Below are 18,759 nucleotides of genomic sequence, written 5' to 3'. Positions count from 1 at the left end.
GGTACAAGACCACCATGGTCATTCGACTACATCGGAGGTAAAATTCGAGTCCTACGTTCAGCCCCTAATTCAACATTCAACCTTAATTACTCAACCTAACTTTTTATTTAAAAATAAAAATTCAACATTCAACCTTAATTATTCAACCTAACTTTTTATTTAAAAATAAAAATAAAGATAAATCGATAAAATCTTTACTTTTTACTAGGGCTGCAACTTTGGAGGTACAATTCGAATCCAATCCGACATATAGATTGTTTAATCTTAACCTGACCTTCAACCTTAATTTTTCAATCTGAACTCAACACATCGTTCTATTTTTAAATTTAGATATGGAACTTGGACTAATATTTTGGATTAAAAAGTGATGTGGAGTTAATTTACAAATTCTTAAAAAATTAATTCTTAAAAATGTTTACATACAATAAATTAATATTTAAACAAATAAATTTGAAAAGAAAAAACAGGTGCTTATAATTTGAACATTATATAATTGGGTAATTTACACAAACCTCCCCTATGGTTTGCCATAATTACAAGGACTTCCCCTCCTGTTTCGAAAATTACGCGGACCTCCCCTAACAATGAAAATAATCTACACGGACATCCCTTCTGTTAGAGTTAACGGCAGTCAACGACGGAAAATGATGACGTCATCTACTATTTTTACTAAAATCTCTAAAATACCCTTGTCTATATAATTTCATATTATATATTTAAAAGATATATATATATATATATATATATATATATATATATATAACAATATATATCTCTCCTCACTTCTCTCTCTAAATTATTCAACGGGCGACCAGAGAAAGCTTCCAGCCATGAGTTCCGATGAAGGCAGTGATCAGATTCAAATGAATAAGAAAACTTGAAATTAGGGTTCAACCCATAAAGAATTTGTATGCCCTTTATATCAACATAGAGATTTGTGCTCTTGTGCTGTTCTCTCTCTCTCTCTCTCTCTCTCTCTCTCTCCCTCTTTATATATACATAATACTATGTATATATTCATTATCATGGATGAGGAAACTAAATTATCCAAATTTGCCGTATTGTAATTGCAGATCTTTCGAGTTAAATCTCAACAGATCAAATTCTGCGAATCCATGGTAGTCTTGTTATGCAGATTTTATTTCCCTGTACATAATCCAATTGATATATATATATATATCTAAAGAATATGTAATCCTTTTATCACTACTTGAATTCTTCTTTGGCTGTTTTTTTGAATCACAATTTTATTAGTATATCATATCAGCAATTGGTTGACTCTCAGATTTGGTTTAGAAAGGAAGAATTATAATTTTGGAAGAAAAAAAGATTAATTACCAAAATCAATGGCGTAGAATAATCTGGGTTATGCCTATATTCGTTGCTCCTCCATCGTTGCTGTAAGTGCAAATTAACAATCCCACCATTATTATGAGAACTTTAATCTATCCTATGAAAGATCTTATTTTTGTGTAGGAGAGATTGGATCTTTTATGAAAGATCTTATTATTTTTTTTTTTATTGACGACACCCAATAAAAAAGAAAAAGAAAAAAACTCCAATCAATATATCTTATATATATGTTTTTGATAGGAAAAAGTGAGATGGTTGTTGTGCTAGCGGTGGAAGGTGGCGGCGGAAGTGCAAGGTGATGGGACTACGTTGAGAGAGAGAGAGAGGGGTTGTGGTGGTGGCGTGTGGATTGAGGTAGTGGTGGTAGAAGAAGTCGTCGGTGGTGGGAGGAGGTGGCGATGGAAGAAGTTGCCGGCAGAGGGAGAATATGGCAGTAGAAGAAGTTGCTGGCGGTGAGGGAAGGTTGCGGTGGTGAGAGGAGGAGGGAGATATACGTTGGTAATATAACCACGTGGATTTCTCCGCGTCTACTAGCTTCCGGTACTAGGAGTGCAGTTATGATGTCATGTTTACTCAATAATTTATGGGTAGTTTAGTAATTTCAGATGCCAAGGAGAGGGTATTTCAGTAATTTTGACAAGTTCGTTAGTGTATTTAACGGTCCATCACACATAAGGGAGGTCCGTGTAGATTATTTTCATTCTTAGGGGAGGTCCGCGTAATTTCCGAAACAGGAGAGGAGGTCCTTGTAATTATGACAAACCATATGGTAGGTTTATATAAATTACCTCTTTATCCTTTGCAATAGAAATACAATATAGAAGTGCTCAACCTCTAGTCCCACATCGGTTACGTGAGAAAAGTGGGGAAAGAGTGGTTGGCTATAAGAATAGTGGGCATGTTAATGATTTTAATGTCCCTTTTTTGGTCTCTTGTTGAGCCTTGTATGAGAGGGAATGGAGAGGGAGTTCAAGAGTTTGGAAAGAAAGATGATTTCATTGAAAATTTCGGTTTCGATCACTCCTCTCTCCTTTCATAACTAGTGTTTAAATTTGATCTATACCACACAATATTAAGTGGTTTTTGGATCCAGATATTATTGGGCCACGAGGCTTTGATGTATGATAGACAATGACACCGAATGGAATTGGTAATATAAATTTTAATTTTTCAACATTTTTTATTACATGTTATTTCATTTGTTATATTTAATTTTTTAAAATTATTTTAATAAACGGATCTTTCATTATTTTACTTTCTATTACAACTAGTTTCTCTCGTTTAAAAAATACTCTTTATATCTTTAAGTGTCCAAACTCATTCTCTAATTTTCTCGCCAATGGTTTATTATGACACTTATATTTTATAGTAAATTATCCATTTTTTTTTTCCTTTTTAAATGCAACTATTTGATTCTCTTCCATTCTGGACTCCCACATTATTCAACTTAAATATGACTCGCCAAAAATCAACATCATGTTTCTTTGAAAATCAATTAGAGCATCTCCAATGCTAAATGCCATTTCAGGCTGTCAAATTTATATTTTGAGAGGAATTGCAGTATCAAAATACTATATTTTAACAATTTTGCTCCAATGGTGCATTTGATACAAAATGCTATATTTTAGCAATTCTCACCCTCTATTGAACCAAATCCAACCCACTTCTAGCTTTCCAACCTACTTTAACTCTGATCATTGATTTCGAAATTACCTTCCCATCTTAACCATTCACTGCATTATGTCCTACATAATAATTTTAGGGCAAATCATTTCAGCCTCCCCAATCGCCTCCATCTTTGTTCTCGGTCTTGACTCTGAACTTGCCCTCTTTCTCTGCAACTGCAAACTACAAAATCTACAAGAATCAGAAGTTCAAAACCCATATATTTCAGTTTATCTATCTGTCAAATTAGGGTAAGTGTTGTTTGCTTCCCTACTCCACCCATTCCTATGGTTTTCGGTGTTCTCTAACTTTTCTTATTCAGCTTCATCATCTCTTTTACACACACTCAAACACACACACGTATATGTATGTATATATTGTTTATATTTCAGTATATCTATCTGTCTGCAAGAATCAAAAGTTCAAAACCTATTACCTATATCAAAACCTATATCGGCATATCATTTCAGAGTTCGCTGTTCGCAAGCTTCAGCCGCTGGCTCTCAACTTTCAAGTTTGCCCTCCTCTCTCTCTCTGCAACTGCTAACTCTCAAGCCGGATCTGTAAATGCCAACTTCGACCATGGAGAAATTGGAATCATTGAATTGAGAGAAAGAGATTGAAGTCAGATTTTGTATTGAGAGTTAGATATACAAACATACATATATATATATAGAGAGAGAGAGAGATTGAAGTCAGATTTTGACACAACCGGAAGAGGGGACAGGAAATGCACAGAGATAAAGCCGTTCCAAACGACATCGTACAGAGAGAGAGAAGGCATGCCAAAAACATCGGCAACTCCTATATTTGAGAAAAAAATTGGCATTCTCAAAATTTGAGAGCCCAAATGAAAGCCTATTGGAGAGCCCACTTTTTACACCTCTCTCAAATTTTGAGTTTAGCTGCCCAAATAAAAGTGCATTGGAGATGCTCGTAGACAAGACATCTTCTGCCAAATGACTCAGTTGATTCATTTGCAGTCTTACATGAGTTGAATCCAGACTAACCCATCTTGTTGAACCAAACAACCAGGTTTGCTGATACTTAAAACCTATTTAATCCGTCTAAATTAAATGATTCATATAGCTCGATTATTAATTAAAGTATAACATGCAAATATAATGAAAATTTGAGGTAATGGATGATTAAATTCATGAAAATGAGAATAATTGAGACAATATTATTACGAAAGAAAGACTAAATATAATATCCTTACGGTTCTATTGAAATAATAAAATGTAGTACATTGTAAATAAATAAAAACAAGTTATGGGTTAATTGGGCTGACCTCAATTAAAACAGGTTATTAATCGAGTTGACCTGATACGAAACGATTAATTAAACAAGTCTAAATTAAATAGGTTGAACTCTAAAACACTAACACAAAAAAATTAATTACTCCCTAAATGAGTTGACAAGAATATGATAAAGTAACTCAAATCCGTTAATCTCCCGTGTGAAATTTTGTGGTCAAACCCAATGGACTTTGGCTCAAAATTTCCAACCGTGGGTGTCCATACGTTCATGCAGATTTTACTTGGGCTCATATGACCATGGCCCAACCCGGTAGGTCCATACAATCCAGCTTCTCTCTTCAGTATACTATAAGTACATATATATATATATATATATGTACACACACATCCAGTCCTACCTTGGATTCTAGGGTTCGGTGACTCTGAATTCTAGGGTTTAGTTTTCATTTCGAACGCGGTGATGATGGACAACGACAATGGCGAGACTGAGCAACAGGCGACGAGGACGAAGCACAAGGGAAAGCATGACAAGCCAAAGCCGTGGGACGATGACCCCAACATCGACCACTGGAAGATCGACAAGTTCGACCCTTCATGGAACGACGGAGGCATGCTCGAAGTCAGCTCCTTCTCTACTCTGTTCCCCCAATACAGAGGTATCAAAACCCTAATTCAATCGCCTTTGTATGATAGTTTAATACTATTACAAGCAATTATTATGTAGGAATTGTTATTTCATATGAACAATACTGAATTACGACCATCCAAATTCAGTTTTTAGTGTCCTTCGATTGATAATAAGAATTGGAAGTGTTTTCAAGGTGTGATGTTTATATTAGATTTGGAGTGAACATAATTCTGTTATGCTTCTCTTTTGGTTGTACTCTTCTTTCATATTATATGTGGTCTTTTCCATGAAAATACCTTTTTGTGTCAGCCTTGTTTCCGAACTTATATATATAATATATATGTATGTGTGTGTGAAAATTTTGGAGACTATCTAGTACTGTATAAAGCAGGCCTGGTTGGCATTCATAAGGCCTGTGTTTTGACACGTATTTAAGCTTGCTCAAACTGTCTATGTCCCTTGGCAGGAACATAATCGATGTGGTCTCAAATATTGTGTATGTAATACTACTTAAATGGGGAGAAGGGTGATTAGTAAAATTGTGCTTGTTTACACTAGAAGTGATGAGCTAGTTTGCTTTGTCATAGGTTTAACTTAAAGTTTTAAGAATTTACTTGGTGTTTTCTTCGCGCAAACGTCGCAACCAAGACTAGGAGCGTCCACATTCCCCTTTCAGGGTGTCCAAAGATATTGCTCAAGTTAACAGTTGGTGGTTCAATTGCCACTTTTCTTCTTAAAACGCCTTTGGTTGAGCAGTCAATTGATTCCATGACTTTTCTTTTATTTTTCTTTTCCTTTTTCTTTGTGTGTGTGTGTGATTTTATGTTTGTCTTACAGTCAGACATTCAAATAGGTACTAGAAATGCCTTTTGAAACTTCATTGCGCTTTCATATCTTGAGCTTTTGTATTTGTTCTTTGCAGAAAAATACTTGCAAGAAGCTTGGCCTATTGTGAAAAGTGCATTGAAAGAGCATGGAATTTCTTGTGAGCTGAATTTGGTAATTGCTCTTTTTTTTATATATATATACATATATAATTTTATTTTTTTTGAACTCAGACTTTTAGAGTGGAGATTGTAAACATCAATATAGATACGACAATTTCAAAATTTTTAAATTTTTTATTTTTTTTAATATGTGAAATAATCTGATGGATGAAGGACTCCATAAGTTACAAAAATCGCACAAACTCATGCATAGTCATTTTTTGATAGTCTGCAATCATATATAGGTAAAATATCAGATATTCATATTTTTATATCCATATAGACTAGTTTCCTGTACAGACCAATATGTATATATATAGTTCTAAGTTATTAAATTTGTCACCAATATCTCTCTATATATATTGTTATAAGTTATTAGTTTTCTAGCCATTAGCATTTATCACTTGTTTATCCCTTACTCTTTTTCCCATGTAAATTCCGCCTTCTCATTGCCTTGCCATATCTTCATTAATACAACAAGAGCTAGTCAGAACAAAAGATGAGAAGACCTATTATTGGGATCTATTGAGATTGGAAAATTTTATTTGATCAGTTTTTTCTGTTAGTATCTTTGGTGTTCAAAAGATTCAATTTATCCTCTACTATTGGTCAGGTTGAGGGATCCATGACTGTTTCAACAACCAGAAAGACAAGGGATCCGTATGTTATAATGAAAGCTAGGGATCTCATTAAACTTCTGTCGAGAAGTGTCCCTGCACCCCAGGTACAACTCTGATTTCATGTTTTTTTCTTTTGTTTTATTATCTTAGGTGTGTTTTTTGCACATGTAAAATAGTTGCTGGAAGATATTTTTTTTATCCCTTTAAATAGGGTCTAAAGTGAATAAATGATGAAAAAATATATATTATAATGATTGTCATTGGATTTCTGACCATTTTTCTGCATGTTTGAATAATTTAATGGTCACCCGTCAAATATCTGTGCATAATACATATAACTTATGGCTACCTTCATTGTGTTTTAACATTTCTATAATTGGAATGCTATATAAGAATCAAAGTTTTCTTTAATGACAGATTCTTATTCAGGAAGTCCTTTTATCTTTTACCTAAGATATTCTTACTACGTTTGTTGTCTCAGGCAGTCAAGATATTGAATGATGAAATGCAATGTGATATCATCAAGGTTGGCAATTTGGTCCGCAATAAGGTGTGTATTACTTGAATCAATTTAAATGTATTATATTTTTAGTAATATTTGTGAAAAACAGAGAAGAATAGTTAATTTCAAGTTAGTACTAATGAAGTTTGATGGGCAAAAGTAGTTTGTTTGGTTATCTTATTAAAGAGAGAAGAAAGAAAAATGCAAGCAGTTTGTTTATTTGAGTTCTTGTTTAGTATCATTTTGTCTTTTTGCATCATATTCCCTCCCTTAAAAGCTTGGTTTTATGCAAAAGTTTTCAGTTTCACTAGCAAAACAACTGCTTTTCGGCAGGTCCAGAACAACTTGCAGAAATTATATATGCAAAGTTGTCAGAATTTTTTTTTATGGTTATACTTCTAGAGATCCAGGCCGATTGGAACATAATGCATTTCCATCACACTTATTATGAGAAGAATTGGAATGAAGAAAAATGAATGGGAAAAAAGAATGAAATTATGCACATAAAAGATAAAAGGATAAAAGGAACATGGTTGACATTGTTTGATGCTGAAGTAGTACGCATGACTTGAAGTAATAACTAATAAGTGATGATATCTTCAAGATTTTGAATCTTCTTCTCAATTTCTATTGTTGTTTGCAGGAACGTTTTGTCAAACGAAGACAACAACTTGTGGGCGCCAATTCTGCCACTTTGAAGGTGTGTGCTCTTGGATATGATGCTCAACGAATCACTCCCCTCTCCAAAACCCCCAAAAAAGAAAAAAACATAAAGAAAGAAAACAAGATATACTTATGGTTAACAAACATGATGTACTACTACTATATCCCAGTATATCTGATTTGCTTCACTGACAAATAACATTGTATGATGCTCAACAAATCACTTCCCCCTCCAAATCCCAAAAAAAGAAAAACAAAAAAAAATTGTCATGTTGATCGCTATATGTAAATTATTTGTGGGTTGAAACCCTTACATGATATACTATGGTTACTACCCTCTGATTTGTATCACTGACGATCTTATTCCGATGCAGGCACTGGAGATTTTGACCGGTTGCTATATCCTTGTTCAGGTATATTACTGTGATTGTTATTCCCCCCATGTTGAATGATTTAATGAAATTTCAATTTGATATCAATTATGTTTTTGCCAATCAATTTACAATTATGTTCTTTTATAATGTGGATAGTCAAGAAATGAACACATTCTGCTTGTAAATGAGTAGGGAAACACAGTTGCTGCTATGGGTTCGTTCAAAGGTTTAAAACAGGTGAGGAGGATTGTGGAGGACTGCATACTGAATAAAATGCATCCTGTATTCAGCGTCAAGGTGAGTTGGCTGGGTTTCTGTGGTACTTTTCTAATTACTGTTATTATTATTTATTATAAGTTTCAGATCTCTGATGTTTCTTTACCTCCCCCGGGGTAATAGATCCTCTTGCTCAAGAGACAACTTGCCAAAAATCCAGCACTTGCAAACGAGAACTGGGATAGGTTTCTTCCTCAGTTTAAGAAGTATGACATCTACTGCCATATATATATATGTGCAAATATAAGTCATTTTCGATATCTGTTCTGCTCATCTGCTATAGCTTCTAAATATTTTGGTGATGTGACAAATTTTCAGGAAAAATGTCAAGCAAAAGAAAGTTAAGAGTAAAGAGAAGAAACGATATACACCCTTCCCTCCTCCACAGCAACCTAGTAAGGTGAGCTGAATTTTTTTTACAGTTTGGAAGCTATAAACTATTTACTCATCAGGTATTACTCATTTTGGTGTGATTTTCTTATTACTTACCATTTTCCTGAGTGGGCTGAATATTTTGACTCGTCTGAGTTTGTTTGTTAGTTAAGCGTGAAAAATACAACAAATTAATTGCGAGCCTAATGTTTCATTTGTTATGAGTTTGTTAGTTCGAACTCAGAAAGATCTAGCAAATCAGGCAGTTATTGACTTGGTTATATCGACCTATTTGTGAAACTCAAAATTAGACAGGTCATTGTATATTTAACTTTTTGATTAGATTAACTATACTTTAGGATCTGTTGTATAGTTGTATTCGCTCAAGTGATGGTACCACCAATAAAAGGACTCCGGGGATGACACTTGGGCATCTCAATATATTGTTTTGTCTACTCTTGATGTGGAATGACTTGAAAAAATTAATGCCAAGGCACCAGAAGGAAAACCTCTAGTCTGCTAACTGGTTTTCCCTTTCTTTTATTTGACACCCCCCAACCCCCAACATGTGAGGGCCCTTTTTCTTTTGCTGTATTTGCTTTTATGATTTAATTTTGTTTCTTCATGTTCCTTTAACCCTGGTTCTTAGGGTAAAACAATTTTGATGGAAGATTTTCTCTGAGTCTGAGTTGCTATATCTGCTTGAGTTTATTCAATCATAATTTATAATTAAACAAGCATTGTTTTGAAATATCTTCAGATTGACCTAGAACTGGAAAGTGGCGAATACTTCTTAAGTGACAAAAAGAAGCAAGCAAAGAAGTGGCAAGAAAAGCAGCAGAAACAGGCAGAGAAAGCAGCTGAAAACAAAAGAAAGAGGGAAGAAGCATTTGTTCCTCCTAAGGTTTGCTTCCGAGACGCATGCTATGCATTTTGCTTCCATTTTTGTTTATATTTAAATATTCTTATTTTTGTCATTCCGGGAAATTCTCATTCACTTTTGCTTGTCTGTCACAGGAACCTGTAAGCCGGGATTCCGGTGTATCTGACAACGGCAAGAATTACGTAGCTGCCATGGCCACGTCTGTAAAGGTAATTTTGTTTTCCTGAAGATAGCTTTCACCAAGGGAAAAGAGAAAATACTTATATTAAAAGTACTAGAATATATATATATTTTCATCCTAATGTCACTGAAATCTTGAGCATGTTGATGAAACATCCATATATTGGTACTTTGGTGTTGGCAGGAAAAGGCAAAGAAGTTGAGCATACAAAAATCTGGTGAGAATATCGATGCTGAAACATATATTGCCGGTTCTCGAGAATCACCTTCAAAAAAGAAATCCAGGGTTGACGGGCTACTTTAAGTGACATGGCATGAGAAAGTAGGGTTTCAATGTTATTTTCTTAGTAGGCTAATAGGATCTTTCTAAAGTTGATCCGCTTTTATTTTTTATTTTTGAATACTTTTAACTTACAGATGGAGTAATTAGAATTTTTGTTGTGTGCAACTCTTGGCAATTAATTCTAGCACTTGAAAAGATAAAAAGAATGCATTTGCTTCATTCATTTGTTCTTGGTCATGCATTTATTTATTTTCCTTTATAAATAAATAAGGTGGCCGGAAAGCTTGGAACGTTCACATGTAAATTTTTATAAAAGTCCACATTTATCAAGAACATGTTGAATGGAGGAGGCTAATGAACTGTGCCAGTTGGACAAACCTTTGTAATTATAAGGTTTTACAATTTTTTTTTTTTTTTTTGTTTATTCATTTCCTCTCACTGCTCATTAGGTTTTACAAACTATTCCCAAAATAAAAAAAAATTTCGCATCAATCAAGCATTTGGTAATGGTAGTTTATGATTTTGCAAAAAGAACAGATTAAGTGTCATTGCATGTGCAAGTGACAAAAATGATTATCTTATTCCTTGTTTGCCCTTCCGAAGGTTTTCAGTTTCTCTCCGAGGGCACTTGGATTTTGAACTCAAGCCTAGTGAATCTAGTGAACCAAATCCTAGATTCAGGAGAATATAGATAACCAAAGTAAGAACTATGTAAAGACATAACATCCACTTTTCAAGAAAAAAGGTAACTGTAAAATATTACGAAATTTCGGTATTGTAAGTTTCAAGTTCTTACATAACATCCACTTCCCAGGAAAAAAGTAATTTGTAAAAGATTGCCTCATATTATTAAATTCAAATGGTGAAAATTTCTAACAAAGTACATTATTCTAAGTTTCAACAAAACTGTATTCAGTAAATGAAGGCTGAACTATTGAGCAAATTAACTCACCAAAATACTTGGCGACCTGAGTCTCGTTAAGAATCTCATCCATCTATTTCTTTCAACTGACATTGTGGAATGAGTCGATGATGGCATCCGCGAGATATTCACATTTGGCTGCAGATAATCCTGCCAACGATATTCTTCCATCCTTGGTCATGTACACGTGCCACTTATTTGTCATATTGTCGCTCTAATGGAGGAACACGGGAGAAAAAGTATTAGGATGTTGAACTCTATAAAACTGCACTTCGTACTGTTGCAATGCAATGATTTAACATGTTCTGCCACCAAATTATAGTTCTTATTTCGAGATAGCAACTAATTTTAGATTGTATGTACAGACCAAGTTATGATTTCGGTATGCAGAAATTTTTTGGTCAGAGTTCAGGAGAATTTTGTGAAAAAATGGGGGAGCTAGCTGTAAAAACAAACATAAGCAGAAGTCTGAAGAGAAATTGGGAAAACAAAAACAAAAAAATCCAAAAATGAATCTAGCAAAGGGAAATTAATTAAGCGGTAGCATTTCATACAATAAACAAATAAATGCGTTCTTATTCTCAATGTATTCACCATGTAAAAGATATCTGAGACAATTTTGTTGGGCATTATGTATCAAATTCCTGATTCTATATTTCTATTCTAGAGATGTATTTTGTTTCGTAAAAATTTTGACGGAAATTCTTAAGCTCTAATAAATTGTAATCTTGTTTTACAAGGACTTGGGGTTAAGACTCCATAAATAGATACCTACACTATGGGTTGAAACTAGTGAGAGTGAGATATGTAGTCCTGTGAGAGTTGAATCTGTGAGGACTTCCTGGCTTCACCTCACTAACACCAATGACGTGCAAGAAAGCATGGTGGTGCTTTAGTGAATCATGTATGAGTACACTGAGAACAGCATTCTCTACCATAGTTATTTTCTACGGGATTTGTAATGAAATTGTCAATTTCCATCCTTGGATGTCCATGGGTTTGCAGAATTATATTTGTTTAATGTTCTATTATTTGTGATTGGATCTCTAGCTTGTATTTTTGTTTAATGTTCTATTATTTGTGATTGGATCTCTATACCTAGATTATGCATTGAGACTTATGAACTCAAGAGACATGTGAATGAGTTGCCTCTGTGATGACTCCCTGGTTTCATCTCACACACCCTGCAGAGATGTGGACATGGTAGAGTTGGAAAAACACCAACAGCAAGCAGGGAAAAATGATGCTTGAGTGGCTCGTGGATGGGTACACCGAGAAGGGCTTATGGAATACGCTACGAGATGGGTACTGGGGTGCTGGATAATCTCTACTCAGTCTTTTTTTACGAGATTTATAGTACACTCTCTTCTCGTCTACAGATGTAGGCAAAATTATCAAACCACGTTAATTTTTGTGTTTTTGTGTGGTTGCCTATTATTTTTTATCAGATCTCCTTGTAGGAATTCAGTTTTTTTTTTTTCCCTAAAATATTTCTGATTCATTGAAGTACAAAATTCTAAATCAGAGGTAGAGAATACTTGAAAACAAGGAAGACGTAGGATATATTTTAGAACTTCTGAAAATCATGATAATAATAAAAAAAGAGCAAAAGCCTATAGCAAAGGTTACCACTCAAAAGTCATGTTTAAGCATAGTAGTAAAAAGCTGGTGTAAGAAATACAAAAGGTACATTTTTTTTTTTTTGAAGTTCAATAGCATTGACTGTTTAATACAAAAGGTACTTTACCTGAGATTTATTCAGGCCTGTAAAAGAGAACATGCCGATTTGCTTGAGGATAAACGACCAATCCTTCCCACTCTTGTCCTTTGCAGTAAGACAGTCGAATAGTTTCTGTCTCACACTCTTTATCCTTCCAGCCATTAATTCCATCTCATCTTTCCATTCATTGAAGAGAACTGGATTCCCTACAACATTGGCAACAATCTTAGCCCCATGAATGGGAGGATTTGAGTACATTGGTCGAGCAAGCCTTTTCAGTTGGCTCTTTACCCTACAAGTAAGAGAACATGTGAATTAGCAAAAAAGATGTGCTGCTCCTTTAAAATCAACTGAGAAGAAGCTCATACAAGCAGAGGAACAGACGTTGCAGCCAGGTGACAATATTAGAGATTATTCTTTGTTAAATCAGTATGAGGAACTAATAATGGCAAAATACAAGTAGTTCAAATATTCCCATCAACAATTAGCACGTCAAAAGCTTATCAATGTAACCAGATGTTCAAACTTAAGAAGAATTGTTTTGCTTACATCAACTTCAGATGTGGAATGAGAAAATGCATCATTGCTATAATCGTTCTTTATGGGCAATAATTTTATCAATAATGCGACATTTATTTCAAAATAAAGTAGTTAACCAAAATCTAAGACATCTGATAACAAGGATACTGGCAACAAGTGGTAAACCAGCTTGTGTCCAACAGAGACAGGTGATTAACCAAAATGAGACCACAAACGAATAAAATGACATATTATAACATGAAAAAGCTATGGCGCTGTTTCCTATATGGAACAATATTACTAAAATCAGAAGGATCACTTTCTTTGATTGTCTCCATCGGAATGACCAAAACATTACCATTTTCTGGTGAACCAACGCGAGTTATAGATGGAAAACTGAAATCATACATTCCACGCAAACAAAATTGTTTTTATCTGAACATAACAAGAAATAGTCAAAACAATACCAAAATATTCAAATTTTGTACAGTCACAAAAGCAAAGTATCCATTCTTTACAAAAATAGTTTTTTGTTTTTTTTTTTTTTTTTTTGGGGGGGGGGGGGGTGTTTATTGTAAGTTGTAGCACTTCATAGCCACTTGTAAATTATTTTACTTAGGGCGTTACCTGTAACTTGCTTCAAAATGTATACTTGGCGTACATTATATAGATCATTAATATCATAGCGTTATAGCATGCTGTAGAATATAGGTAAAGTGCTAATCAGATGACAATTGAAAAATACTTGGTTTCTGTACCTTGTTGCCGCATCAGCTGAAGAGCAGAGTACATTCATTGCTCCAATCCTTTCTGCATAAAGACCCAGATTTTTACTGTATGACTGTGCAACCAAAAGCTCCATACCACGTGCAGCAAACAACCTCACAGATGATGCATCTGCATCAAGGCTTCCACTTGCAAATCCCTATAGTGTGATTCCGGGTTTAGGTACAAATTTATTCCAGACATTATATTTCAACAGAATTTTTAACATTATGCTACAATTTTAACATTGACATTGAATATGTATGTATGTATGTATATATATATACATATATATGAAAATCAATCAAGTAAATGTAATCCAAATATAAAAATAAACTGTGTTTCATTTTAAAGGACTAAAATCAATGCAGGAACAGAAATTTAAAAGCTTTATATCAAGCAAAAAGGGTTGCATTAAAGGATGCTGCATTACCTGGTATGCAACGTCGAAAAATGGAATGTGGTTCTTCTCTAGAATGACATCAGCAATCTTTTCCCATTGTTCTGGAGTTGGATCAATGCCAGTTGGATTGTGAGCACAGCCATGAAGCAAGACAAAAGATCCTTCAGGGGCTGCCTGGAAACAAAAATATTCAATCATTCAAGGGTGAAGTTTATTGGCTAGATAAACAGGCAAATAAAAAAAAAAAAAAAAATTTGATGAGAGTTTTTATCAAACACTTCAATACGTGAGGAACTTATAGAGTTTATATTTTAGAAGCATGAATAATATTAAGAAACGAAGAAAGCTTCTCTCTCTCTATCTTTCCCCCTTTTCTTCAAACAAACTGCAGAAACGAAGAAAGATGCTAATTCATTAATTGAAAACATAGTGAGAAGTAATAAAAAATGTAGAAGTAATAAGAGGGACGAAAGCAATATTAACAGAACCAAAAAGGTGAAACAAATCATAAATTGATATTAATAAAACATCAACAAGATAGAAATATTGAAGACTTTAAGGGGCTTCCTCTCTCACTTAAAAGTATTTGAAGGTATGTAGTAATTACAGAAATTCATGCAAGAATATTCTTGTGACATGATAAAAACAAATCAATGGCAATATTCACGATTAAAATGCCGGTTGAAAGAAAAAAAATGTAATGTCCACATTACCTTTATGTCTGATATCATCCCATCAAAATCCAAACCAACTGTCTTTGGATCATAGTAGCGGTATTCAGACCAAGGAACTCCAGCATCATTGAAAATATTTTTGTGGTTACCTGCAAAGTTTATTTTTAATTTTATTTTATTATCAGTCCGCTTTAGACAAATCTTTCAAATAAGTTCAAGTGTGTGACAACACTCACCCCAAGTAGGAGATGATATCAGAACTTTTGCCCCAGGAAAATACCGTTCTATAAGTGCAGCAGCAAGTCGAAGAGAACCAGTTCCTGAAAGACCTTGAACAGTGGCAACCTGAAGAAATGAAAAAAAAAAGAAAAAAGAAAAAAGAAAAAGAAAAGATTATAAGTTGGATACCATAAGTCCTTAGGCTGGATCACAGAAAAAACAGACGATCTTCTTTTTTATAAAATGCATAAATCGTAAATTTCACATACCCTTTGTTGTTGAAGTACAGGGTTGTCTGCTCCAAATAATAACTCTGCAGTCGCTTTGTTGAATGCAGCCAGACCTTCAATTGGAAGATACTGCAGATTGTAATTTTAAAAAGTTGGTAAGAAATCTAAAAGAAAACAAAAAGTCCAGGGTCGTCAACTTATTTATACGATTTCTAAGAGATACCTCTTTGTTTTCGCCCCTCTCTAGCATAAGATTCTCTGCCTACAAGATGAAAATTTCATATGAGAATTAGTAACTTCTTTGGTTGTCAAAAGATCATTCTGTCTACTAGTAAGAAGTAAAACTAAAAGATCCACCTTTACAGTTCTAATTCACATAAAGAATACATTTAGAAGGTACGATAACCATCACAAATTGATTATCAACTGATTGAGGGGGAAAAAACTGACCTTCTTAACAACATTAAGAACATAAGGTTGAAGTTCTTCTGTTCGGTAGGCCCCGACTCCAAGGTTGAGCTTCATCTCATGTGTGTCTGCTTTAAATGCTTCAGAGACTCCCAGAATGGGATCAGGAGGAGCCATTGTTATACCCTCAAAACGAGAAACATTAACAGCAACAGCCATATTTATCCTACCATGTGACTGCAGAATAGAATAGCTAAATTCAGGTTTGATATACATGAGAATTAAACCATACCAACCCAAGATGGTTAGGTTTGATTGTATCTTAGGCTAGAAACCCAACTTGAGTCTTCATATGAACTAAGAAGCAATTGCAATTGGCAATGTTAGAAGAAATTAATGGGAAAACCTTTAAGATAAAACAGACATTCTAGGCCCATATGGGTTCAATTTAGTAAGTTAGAATTGCTACGGTGCAACCAGAGAGAACCTTGTGGAAGTGTACAATTGGAACTTGAAAGCTTCTCTCAGCAACAAGTAATAAGTTTTGCACTTAGTGTTGAAATGAAATATAATTTCACCACAAATAATAAGTTTTGGACTTTTAATGTGGTCAGCAGTCACTGCACGAGTTTCTTATTTGGCAAATTTCCTACTGGTTTCTACATTATTCATATTTGAAGGTAGTTAGGTTAGAGTGGATGGAAAAATAGGATTCACGTGGCCGACTGCAAGTAATTGGAAAAAGACTGTTGAGTTGTGTATTTGAAGATTATTAGGGGTCATGAATTATGTCAGATGTATGTGCACTTTGATTATTGAATGATAACCCTGTGGATTGTGCATTATCAATTTATCATTAAATGTTTTATTTGAATAGTTATATTTTTGTTTGAGATCGGGCATAAGTGAGGAGTGGAGTGGCAGCATTAATGACGAACCAGGAAACTAAGAAAGTAAATCTGAATATATGAAAAACTTTTAAGGTCAAAAATGAGATTTGATGAACTACCATGATGAACTTATAGTAACTTAATATTAGGTTTTTATAAAATGTGTTCGACCAAATAATTTCCTGAATGATCAAGGAAACGAGAAAGAAAAAAATAACAGTCAGCAGGCCAGATTCCATGAACATGACCGGCCACCCATTTTTGAAACACCCTCCAATGGACAAGCAATGTCAAATGTCTGCTTTTGCTCCTAATAACCCAGTGCCATAGGCCTATACACCTAAAGAAGAAAAGAAGCCATCTATTGATAACCAAACAATTAACCAAAATTTTGCAGAATCTAGGAAAATAACAGTCTTAGTGGTAGAACAATCCACTTGTTGACCAAGTGCTATTACACAAAATTCAAAAGGACATTTGGTAGGTTCAATAGTAAAAAATAAATTGAGCTAACAAGCATGAGGACGTGGGTTAGACTAGAGCAGCCACTTTGCGCAAATAATGCCACAGGTTAGGTCTTTCTCTAGACCTCCCTGGACCCCCCTACCAGAACCCACGAAGGAGGGACCAAAATGGCCTTTTATTAGACCAACTTTGTGCATAATATGAGTATATGAGTAGAAAGTAAAACTAAATGGTGAAAGAGAATTATAAATTTGGTGAATGGTGAACCACAGATGCAGATGATAATAGTCAAGAAAACTAGAGAACACTCAAAAAAATATGTATAACAAAGCAAATTAAGTGACCATGGAAGGAAAAAATTAGATTCAACCCATAGTCATTAAATAAACATAATTTGAGTTGGAGTGCAATAACTCTTGTATTGACTACAACAACATAAAACAATTTAGCAAGCTTGAATTGGCATAACCACTGAAAAAAGAGTTCAAACAATGTAATTAAAGTTAGAAGTTTATAAATCTACACAAACGTAGCCAGAGATAACCCATGATAGTTACCTTCTTCTTCATAAAGGGATTTCTTTTGTCCTTCCCCAAAAGAGTAACATGATCAGAGCTGCCAAGCTTCAATTTTGTCTGTTCAAGTACAGTTAAGTATTATGATTTAAATTACACCATAATTTTCTATTTACTATTGGAGGAAAGAAAAGAAATCAACACTTTGAATACTATATTACAATATTTGTACTGAAGAAGACAAAAAAACCTCCACAAAACTGAAGCTAATACAACTATATACTATACAGATTGGTATTGGATTAGCTTCAATTCAGTTAATGCATTGATTGTTCTGTAAACTAAAGCAAGATAATAGGCCAAATCAACGCTTTGTTTTCTTTTCCTCGGTTTTCACAGCAGCCAAACACAGGAAAATAAATTTAAAATATATACATTAGAAATGGAGATATTTTGAAATGATGAGAAGTTGAATCAAGAATTTGATCCTTTTGATTAAACTAAAGAATGAAAAAAAGCATAAATGTAACAACTTGTTTTTAATTCCCTCGTTTTCTCAGCATCCAAACAGATGAAAAATGAAATCAAAAACAAAAAAATTAAAATGATATAAAGTTCGAAGATACCTTGCAATTATCTGGCAACGATAACGAAGCTGAAGGAGAGGCGAGAGAGAGCATCGTCGAAGCCATCTGAATTAGACAGAGATCAAAATGATAAGATCGATTCAAAATGTGAGTGAGCGAGTGAAATTGAAAGATGAAGAAACAATTAACTTGATCTGAACTTGAAATTGAAAAACAATAATTAATATCAAATTACATAAATGAACATATATATATATATATATATATATATCAGAGACTGAATCAGAGGTGTATAGAGAGATAAAGTAGTACCTCTTTGTAGCCTTCAGTATGGGCAGCGAGGAGAGAGAGTGTGGAAAAATCGAAGAGGGAAAGCAGAAGTGGGCGAGAAAATCATT

The 18,759-nt window shown here is 34.1% G+C and overlaps 2 protein-coding genes across 2 annotated transcripts; one reads left to right on the top strand and one right to left on the bottom strand.

The window, feature by feature from the left end:
• Positions 1 to 4,644: 4,644 nt before the first annotated feature.
• Positions 4,645 to 10,263, top strand: LOC132285523 (KRR1 small subunit processome component homolog). The gene is made up of 12 exons (XM_059787712.1): positions 4,645 to 4,933; positions 5,828 to 5,904; positions 6,505 to 6,615; positions 6,993 to 7,061; positions 7,657 to 7,713; positions 8,051 to 8,089; positions 8,243 to 8,347; positions 8,450 to 8,532; positions 8,645 to 8,726; positions 9,459 to 9,602; positions 9,716 to 9,790; positions 9,946 to 10,263. Exons 1-12 carry the CDS (start codon positions 4,738 to 4,740, stop codon positions 10,063 to 10,065), a joined length of 1,158 nt encoding a protein of 385 aa, XP_059643695.1. The 5' UTR covers positions 4,645 to 4,737; the 3' UTR covers positions 10,066 to 10,263.
• Positions 10,264 to 10,774: 511 nt separating this feature from the next.
• On the bottom strand, positions 10,775 to 18,759 carry LOC132285522 (aspartate aminotransferase, chloroplastic). The gene is made up of 12 exons (XM_059787711.1): positions 18,674 to 18,759; positions 18,401 to 18,466; positions 17,817 to 17,894; positions 15,947 to 16,141; positions 15,720 to 15,758; positions 15,536 to 15,625; positions 15,284 to 15,392; positions 15,087 to 15,196; positions 14,404 to 14,547; positions 13,964 to 14,130; positions 12,714 to 12,978; positions 10,775 to 11,180 (listed from the first exon to the last, which is right to left on the bottom strand). The coding sequence occupies exons 2-12, from the start codon at positions 18,464 to 18,466 to the stop codon at positions 11,049 to 11,051; spliced, it is 1,395 nt and encodes a 464-aa protein (XP_059643694.1). The 5' UTR covers positions 18,674 to 18,759; the 3' UTR covers positions 10,775 to 11,048.

Source organism: Cornus florida, unplaced genomic scaffold (genome assembly GCF_030987335.1).
Source record: "Cornus florida cultivar Cherokee Brave unplaced genomic scaffold, ASM3098733v1 CherokeeBrave_3.0.0_Hap2_Chr11, whole genome shotgun sequence".
NCBI lineage: Eukaryota > Viridiplantae > Streptophyta > Magnoliopsida > Cornales > Cornaceae > Cornus > Cornus florida.
This window is presented reverse-complemented; position numbering and strand designations above follow the sequence as displayed.

What these genes read in the sequence shown, in the direction of transcription:
- LOC132285523 (XM_059787712.1), top strand. Translation starts at nt 4,738, where the DNA reads ATGATGGACAACGACAATGGCGAGACTGAGCAACAGGCGACGAGGACG. An exon ending in TTTCTTCCTCAGTTTAAGAA is followed by an intron (nt 8,533 to 8,644) that starts GTATGACATCTA and finishes ACAAATTTTCAG; the next exon opens with GAAAAATGTCAAGCAAAAGA. An exon ending in AAGCATTTGTTCCTCCTAAG is followed by an intron (nt 9,603 to 9,715) that starts GTTTGCTTCCGA and finishes TGTCTGTCACAG; the next exon opens with GAACCTGTAAGCCGGGATTC.
- LOC132285522 (XM_059787711.1), bottom strand. Translation starts at nt 18,466, where the DNA reads ATGGCTTCGACGATGCTCTCTCTCGCCTCTCCTTCAGCTTCGTTATCG. An exon ending in CTGTACTTCAACAACAAAGG is followed by an intron (nt 15,393 to 15,535) that starts GTATGTGAAATT and finishes TCATTTCTTCAG; the next exon opens with GTTGCCACTGTTCAAGGTCT. An exon ending in TCAGCTGATGCGGCAACAAG is followed by an intron (nt 12,979 to 13,963) that starts GTACAGAAACCA and finishes TCTTACTTGTAG; the next exon opens with GGTAAAGAGCCAACTGAAAA.